The sequence below is a fragment of the Crocuta crocuta genome, unplaced genomic scaffold (genome assembly GCF_008692635.1).
Source record: "Crocuta crocuta isolate KB4526 unplaced genomic scaffold, BGI_CrCroc_1.0 scaffold30, whole genome shotgun sequence".
Taxonomy (NCBI): Eukaryota; Metazoa; Chordata; class Mammalia; order Carnivora; family Hyaenidae; genus Crocuta; species Crocuta crocuta.
Genome location: NW_027528345.1, coordinates 12,151,105 through 12,159,178, shown reverse-complemented (window position 1 = coordinate 12,159,178; position 8,074 = coordinate 12,151,105). Strand labels below are relative to the sequence as shown.

The 8,074-nt window shown below is 57.5% G+C and overlaps 2 protein-coding genes across 5 annotated transcripts; both read right to left on the bottom strand.

The window, feature by feature from the left end:
* Positions 1 to 474: 474 nt before the first annotated feature.
* On the bottom strand, positions 475 to 741 carry SMIM41 (small integral membrane protein 41). Its single transcript, XM_077753677.1, has one exon. The coding sequence runs from the start codon at positions 739 to 741 to the stop codon at positions 475 to 477; it is 267 nt and encodes an 88-aa protein (XP_077609803.1).
* Positions 742 to 2,671: 1,930 nt separating this feature from the next.
* ATG101 (autophagy related 101) lies at positions 2,672 to 8,068 on the bottom strand. 4 transcript variants are annotated; one of them, XM_077753438.1, is made up of 5 exons: positions 7,974 to 8,068; positions 7,566 to 7,691; positions 5,937 to 5,995; positions 4,537 to 4,864; positions 2,672 to 3,350 (listed from the first exon to the last, which is right to left on the bottom strand). In XM_077753438.1, the coding sequence occupies exons 4-5, from the start codon at positions 4,786 to 4,788 to the stop codon at positions 2,946 to 2,948; spliced, it is 657 nt and encodes a 218-aa protein (XP_077609564.1). In that variant the 5' UTR covers positions 4,789 to 4,864; positions 5,937 to 5,995; positions 7,566 to 7,691; positions 7,974 to 8,068; the 3' UTR covers positions 2,672 to 2,945. The 4 variants fall into 4 exon arrangements, with proteins under 4 accessions (XP_077609564.1, XP_077609561.1, XP_077609562.1 ...); XM_077753435.1 differs by lacking the exon at positions 5,937 to 5,995; XM_077753436.1 differs by lacking the exon at positions 5,937 to 5,995 and having other exon boundaries at positions 8,012 to 8,068.
* Positions 8,069 to 8,074: the final 6 nt, after the last annotated feature.

The window sequence follows — 8,074 nt, the reverse complement described above, 5'->3', positions numbered from 1 at the left end:
GGTTGTCTGTCTCAGTGGCAGTATCTCTCCTGGGCATCCCAGTGGCACAGGCAGTGCCGGGGCACTGCGGAGTTGGGCCTCAGTTCCCCTGGGGCTGAGCAGTGTTGGGGGTGGGCTCAGGGAAGAAGGGCCCTCTGATCCACCCCCTCACACACGTGACTGGCTCTTCTAGAAAAAAGACATTGGGGTGTAGTGCCGCCAGAGGAGAGACATGAGATCAGGAGAAGAGAGGGTGGCAGCCTCTTCCCTCAGGTCCTGGCACATCTGGGGTGGCTACAGGCCCCACCCTGCGGATGTGCAGAGCCTAGCCAGAGTCTCTGAAGACCTGCCCCCCACTCCGCCCCCGTGCACTCTCACCTGCTCGGCACCAGGCTCAGGGGGAGGACGCCGAGTCCCACTCTCCACAGCAGCCTCCCGACGCCAAGTCATGGGCCGCCTGGAGGCCGTGACCCTCATTCTGGAGCACAGGGGTGCCTAGGAGTCATCGTCGTTGTCGCCTCCACCAGCGCCGCTGGACTCGGCCTCATGGGATGCGCTCCGCTCATGGAGCACCATGGCCGTGAGGCCCTGCGCACGGAGGAGGAGGCCGCCACCCAGGAAGAGGACCCCGCAGAGCACAAGCAGTGACAGCACGCCCAGCACCACCGCCTGCACGACGCGCAGCCCCTCTGGGGGCTCAGGCAGCACCCCCGACTGGTTGCAGCAGCCCAGCCAGGTGGCTGGGGCCCGGGAGCCGTTCATGCTAAGGCACGGCTGCCCAGATGTGAGGGGAGGGCCAGATGTGCGGGAGCCCAATCAGGAGGGCGGGCCTCGCTGGGCTGCAGAGGGGAGGTCCCCGAGGGGCGGGTCCCAGGCGCTGTAGGCTCCCACCCCACACTGAGCATTCAGGATCCTCCGGGGTGGACTATGGCCCAGACTCCCAGGCCGTGGGGTTATTTCTCCCGGTCTCAAAGGCCTCTACGGCCACACATGGGAATCCGGCCCATGCACTCAACCAGCCAAACCCAGGAGTCTGGTCCCCAAGCCTTTCCCTCTCCCTTGGCAAAGAAGTCAAGAGATAGAACCTCCCTCAAAACTCTGAAAAGGCCTTCCAGACCCCACCCCAGGTGCTGGCTGGGGTGCCCCCCACTAAGCAGGACACAAGCAAGCATCCTGGGCTGTCCCTGGGCCAAAGCTCAATTCTGCTAAGTGGCCCAGGTGGCCACATGAACAGGGGACAAATGAGCAGCCTCTAGGACCTGAGGGATGAGAATCCTTATTCTGTCATGCCTTCTGGGAGCCTCTCAGAGCTGGACAAGCAGGCCAGTGCCTCCTTGGCCGGCAGCGAGAAGAGATGGAAGGAGGGGCAATTAGGGAGACTTCAAGTCCTACCCCCATTCTTTTGCGCAGGTCCCAGAGGTCAAGGAGTTACCCAACCAATGAGAAAACATAGTTGAGTCACCAGGGCTCCTGCCCTGACCTTGAGTCAATCAGTCCCCTACCTGCAGGAAATTATAATGCCAAAAGGAATGGAAATATGGAAATGTTGCTGCCGGTCCACCAAGGTCCACCAAGGGGAGTTCACTGCCCGCTGGGTGGCCCACAGCCAACCTGGAGGGGGGCAGGGCAGGGAAGCAAAGTCTGGCTGCAGAAAAGTAGAAAGTCTCAAAAGGCTGCGATGGAATGAAGACCCTCCTGCTCAGGTCTCCTGAAAGACAGCAACCCTGGGCTGTTTAAAAACAAAGTCACTGCCAACAAACACCTCTATCAGTCAACCAACCCCTCAGAAGGGATTAGCTGATGGCCAGCTAGGAGGAAAATGGTCCCTGGGGCTGCAGCGGGCCAGACAGGGATTACACACCATCAAGGGCTTGCTAGGAAGTGCCCTTCCCCATCTCCAAAGCCCTGACAACCTCCTGAAGTCTCCCAATGCTCCAGAGATCAAAGGCAAGACTACACCAGATCTGTGGTGAAATATCACAGGGCCCGGTGACTTGGAATGAGAAAAACGTGCGAACAATTCCTGGCCATCTGGCTATCTACCTGCTCCAGGACCCAAGACCCCCGCCCACCCACACCATCTGGCCCGGCAGAACTGCCCACATACAACCCAAAAGGGCTGTAAAACATAGACTAAATCAGTAAAAAGCACACACCAAGGCGTTCACTGATGGTGAGTATGCTGGTGCAGGAACAAGTGTGTTAACCAAGCAGTGTCCTAACCACCAGCCAGGCCCAGCCCCACCTGGACCACTTCTCAGACACCAGTCTCAATCTCCAAAGAAAGGAAGCCCAAACCAAATTAGCTTTCTGGTGCACGTGGGGACTTGTCCATGCTCTATGAAGCCAGAAAAGGTCCTTCTGGAGGCCATCATGAAACAAGACCAGATAATACAAAGGGCGGGGATATCACAGCCACCTTAGGGAGGGAGAAGAAACAGCGCAGTCCCATCCAAAAGCAACAGATCCCGACCTGTGTCATCATTCAGAGGAGCGACACAGTGACACCTGAATGGTTACCACCCACTTATGTGAAGGTCCCACAAAGCACTAAATTGGTCAGTTTCAATCCTATCCCCCCTTCATGATGGAGTAACACCCTCAACACACATCTGTGTCCCCCAGGTCTGTCAGGAAGTGTGAACGTTTCCAGGCCGAATGCACGCCAAGGGAGAGATGGCTCAACCCGAACTCACGTTCTCAACTTTATTCATCGTCCTAGCGACGGCTCTCCCGTATAGCGGAGGAGCAAGGGGGACCCCCTCCAGGGGCGTGCAGAGACAGCGAGGGCCAGAATCGACCATCAGCCTAGGTGGGAAGGATAACCGGAGACCGGCAACCGCAAAACAAGGAAGCCAGGGGTGGCCATCCCAAGTCTCATCAAGCACCTGGGTCGGGGTCCCAGGTGCCCAGGGCCCAACAGTACAACCCCCAGAAGCCGAAGTCTGCAGGCCGTCAAGGAAGGCCTAGAGGGCAAGGGTGTCTTTGATGAGCCTGCGCATGGTGGTGGTGACCGAGGTGCCCAGTGCGTCAGTGATCTGGAAGGAGATCTTGTAGAGGTAGGGCTGCACGTCCCGCAAGCCCGTGTCGAACACGTTGTCCACCTCCGACTGCGTGGGCATCTTGGGCAGGTACTCGTGCCGGTTCATCACCTCCACAATGTTGATGATCTTCTCGCAGAGCTTCTCGCCCACCTTCTCCCGGCATATCTGCCGCTCCTGCTCGGTGGCCAGGGCTACCACGTGCACCTTGACCGTCCACACCTCCCAAGGGATGCACTCGTCCGAGAAAGGCCAGCGAGATTTCTTCTTCTGGTAGAACTCCAGGGACATCTGCCCCAGCCCGTCACCCCCAGAGTTGCGCAGCGCATCCTGGGGAGGGAGGGGTAACGGGTGAGTGGGCCAGGGCGGTGGGGGAGCTCTTGCTGTGCACTTCCTACACCCCAGGGAAGCAGGCTCTCCTGGCTTTTTCAGTCCTTCGAGGAGGGTAGGGAAGGAGACCCGCAGACAGTAAAGGATTCATGTAAAATGACACAGCAGCCTGCCGGCCTAAACTTGAGCGCTCCAAGCCAACCAACAAAATCCGACACAGAGAGATGCAGGAGGGGCGCCAGGGTGGCTTAGCTGGTTGAGCGTCTGACTCCTGATTTCAGCTCAGGTCACGATCTCACGGTTTCAGTTCAAACCCGCGTCAGGCTCTGTGCTGGCAGCTCGGAGCCTGCTTGGGAGTCTCACTCCTTCTCTACCCCTCCCTCCCTCACACTGTCTCTGTCTCTCCCAAAATAAATAAACTTGAAGTGGAGTCACATGCCCAAGGTCACAGGCTTGTTGGCTGGTAAAGCCTAGCTCCAGAATCCATGCTCTTAACCATTACATTCCACATGCCTCGTGGGCGCCTGGAGAACAGAGGCCAGGCTACCACTGCCTCCCTTGAGGGACTGGGAAACTCATGAGTTTGCCCTTCCTGGTCTCAGAGGGGCTGCAGAGTGACGGCAGGGAGACACTGCGGCCTGGGACGGGGTCCACCTCCTGCCATGAGCACGGGATGCCTGGCACAATGTAGGGGCTCTCCGAACGTGTGTGGACTGGAAGGCAGGCAGGCAACCCTCCTCCACTGACCTCAGAGACAGCCCCTTAAAAAAATTCCCTCTGACTTTAAAGCCTAAAACAACCCCCATCTCCGTTCCCGCTGCAGCCTCATGTGCCCGCCCTTGCCCAGGGGCACTCCACCCAAAGGCGGATGGCGATCACCTGAGCCCCAGCAACCCTCTCTGGCAGGGAACTTTGCCTGGAAAAGGCCCAGACTGCTGAAGTGAGAAGTGAGCATAGAAAAGATGTCGGCAGAGAGAGCTGGACAGTCAGACAGGTCAAGACCATGCGGGCAGGGATCACTCTGGGGGACCTGATGCCGTCACTCCCCCTCCCCAAGAAGCGCTGACCATGCCTGCTCCTTAGAACCTGGAAGAAGCCGACAGGACCACCCAGAAAGGGTCCAACCACAAGCCAGGGAGGAGAGGCATTTGAGGTGCACCTGCCACCCCCCGTGCCACACCCCTACCTTGAACTCCCCGACAACCTTGCGCAGGGCACGGTCCAGCTCCTCAGAGGAGACACGCACGTAGGTGAAGTCAATGAAGTCACAGTCCACATCCTGGGTGCCCACGGTGCCGATGGAGTAGGTCCCCTCCTTCTTATAGTGGAACTTGCCGGTGCTGCGGTGCAGAAGCACCGTGTGCAGCACGGCCAGCATGGCCTCCTCCACCTGCCGCCCCTCCACCGACACCTCTAGCACCTCCGAGCGACAGTTCATCCCGCAGCCGGTGGCCCACACCACGGTGCGGGACGGGAATAAAGACGGGGGCTCTTCACCGCAGCCAGGGGCCACCCTGCAAGAGCAGCCACGTCAGAAGGTGGACACCTTCTCAATACCTGTCACGTTCTTCCCGGCCCAGCCAGGCTCCTCCTGCGTGGCCCTTCTCTGCATTTCGACAACACGTTCCATCAGAAAGATTCTTGGGACCAAAAAGGGCGAGAGATTCAAAGTTACAGCCCAAACAACCAGCCACGGCTTGTCCCCGGTATAGCGTTCAGCCCAGCTGACAGCAAACAATAGCTGTGCGACATCCGTCAGGCACTGGCCGTTCAAGGGCAAGCACAGCCTCTGCCCTGGAGAGGCCGCAGGAATGCAGGAGAGAAAGGCAGGTAAATGCTACCGGAGTGGCAAGAGTACAAGGTGGGAGTAAGAAGAAAAGGGAGAGTGGAGTCTGACTGCCTGGGGCCCTGAATGACCAGGTTAAGGCATCTGGACTGTGCTGAGGGCAGGGAAGAGTCGATGCGTCACTGTGCCAAGGTCAAATCTGGGCATCAGAATATTAACTCTGGATAAAAGCCAGAGAACAGCTCGGAACTATTTTGTGGTCAGACACTGCTCTGAGCAAGGAGTAAAAACTATGAAGACCGGGCTCTAACACCTGACCGAGACATGCACACACACCGCAAATCTCACCTAGTTCCAGGGCCATCCACAGACTCTGAGGTGGAAACTCCCAGACTGAAGGTAGGAAGGCTGGGCAAGAAGTCCAGTTAGAGGCCATGACAGTAGGGACAGTTACGAAGGCAGCACGATGGGATGTGGGGGAGTCAAGTGCAAAGTGTGGGGGTTTTCATGTCCAACAGTCCTGGTTTGGACCCCGGCCCTCTTCTACCTTGCTCTGTGATTTTACACAAATCACTCAGCCTCTCTGAGCGTGTTTTAACTGTAAATTTGGATTCTTGTGAGGGTCAAGTCAAATTACATACATACAATGTAGCAGAATGGTGGTTAAGGACAATGCTCTAAAGCCAGACAGCCCAGGCTGGAACCCCAGCTGCTCCCTCTGTGATCTTGGGCAAGCTGCTGGACTCCACTGTGCCTCAGTTTCCCCAAATCTATATAAAGGGGATATTAATGAAATCTACCTTGAAAGGACTATCTTGGTTTGAATGAGTCAGCACCCGTAAAGCGCTTAACGCAGTACCTGGCAGGAAGTAAACAGTAAGTATTAGCCGCTATGATTCATTATAATATCAATTTGCCGGAAATGGTAACAGGCTACAATACAGCACTGGGGAAGAGAGTAGAAAGGAAAGACCAGACTTGAGAACCAGACCTCAGTAAGTAACAATAGGAGCCCTGAAGGACAAGGTACAGTCAAGTTTCCTGCTGAGGGTTCAGCTTACAAACCTCCCGGACAGGGAGCTCAGCCACCTCTCGCACCAGACCATTTCATCTTTGGACAGCTCTCCCCAGTTATTCCTCCTACAGAATATCTGCCGCTTCAAACCACTGATTCTAGTAGCTTTTGTTCCGGTTTTGGTTTTCAAAGATTTTACTTTCAAGTAATCTTGACGCCCAACATGGGCCTCAAACTCACAGCCCTGAGATCAAGAGTCACGTGCTCTACTCACTGAGCCAGCCAGGCGCTCCTAACCACTGGTCACAGGTCTGATGCCACACGGAATAAATCTCACCCCTTTTCTGCGAATATGCCTTTCTGATACCTGGAGACACACCTTCCGTCACCCCTTACCCCAACCACGGGTTAAGGGTCCCCAGTCCCCATCAACACGCCAGCTGGACAGGACACCTTATCTGGCAGCTCTCTCCTAGGTGTATTTCAGTTTGTCTGAATCCCCATGAAAGAGCAGTGCTCAGCAGTAGGCACGGGGCAGTGTGTGGCCAGCTCAGTGATCAAGCTGCTTCACCTCTCACTTGGCGACCAACAGTCATCTCTTCACAGCTGTTATCCTGGCTCGTCTCTCCCACTCGGACGTTCCTTGAGGGCACGGACGGGATCATACTCGAAACTGGAAGCTTAGTACTTGGAACCCAGTACAAAGTAACTGCTCAATTCACCCTGACCCAGGAGCTCCAGGTCCTTCTGAGGGCTGCTAGATTGGCTCCTACACTCAGGAAGAAGAGGGTTCTCCCACTCAGTTCTGCCCTCTACTCATGTCCTTCCAATCATACTCCCAGTTCTGGTCCAGCTCCCCTTCTTCCGCCACTTCCCCCTCTAGTGTCCCCCACAAACCTTCAAACAGGCCACTGGGGCACCTGGATGGCTCAGTCAGTGAGCCTTGGACTTCGGTTCAGGTCATGATCTCTGAGCTTATAGGTTTGAGCCCCATATCCAGCTCTGTGCTCACGACTCAGAGCATGGAGCCTGCTTCAGATTGATTCTGCATCTCCCTCTCTCTCTGCCACTCCCCCCTACCCCTTGTGTTCTCTCTCTCTCTTCAAAAATAAACATGTTTCAGAAACTTTTTTAAGAAACCAGGCCACTTTTTTCTTTTGCCCCACACCCAGGCTCTTCGCTCATTCTAAGCACTGTTGTAGGAAACACTCCTGCAGGAAGCCAGTACTGACCAACTCCAGCAACACCGCAAGCCACCTCCGGTCTGTGATGAGCCGGTCTGTCCCCTCCCGTCACCCCCGCCTCCGCTGAGCCGGGAGACCACCAGGGCAGGGCCCGAGAAGTCGCACCCCTCTGGTGGGGGTCTGCAGAGCACTGGCCATGCTGGAGCCCAGGGTACCCCATGCCCACTTACGCGTACAGGCTGGTGCGCGGGTGACTCAGGCGCTGACCATGCCCTTCCTCCTCTTCCACACGCGCAGGTGTCCGCTCCGCAGGTGCGCTCCAAACTCCGCGCCCGCGGCTGAGCGCTAGGGATGGCCTGAAAGCAAAAACAGAAGGCTCAGCGTCAACACGCTCAGCAACAAGCTGGCGGGCCGCGGGAAGGCCTTTCCTCCCGGATCCCGTTTCTCCCACCGCCACTACTCCCGACCCTCCAAGGTCCAGGGTCGGGGAGGAACTGCCTGCCGAGGTCCCGGGGGCGGCGCCCCGCGCCCACCCCGGCAGCGCTCGGGAGTTCGAGGCGCGCCGTCGCTGCCGCCGGCCCGGGGAGTTCCCGCGCTTGCACCGGGGAAGGGGGCAGACGGTTGGAACGGTCCCCTACCTCCCCGAGTCCGCGTCCGAAAGCCCGCGACCGCTCACCTGCCCTCGCCACTAGCGCCAGACCACCGCGGCAGGAGGCGGCGCCGGCGGCGGCAGGACGGG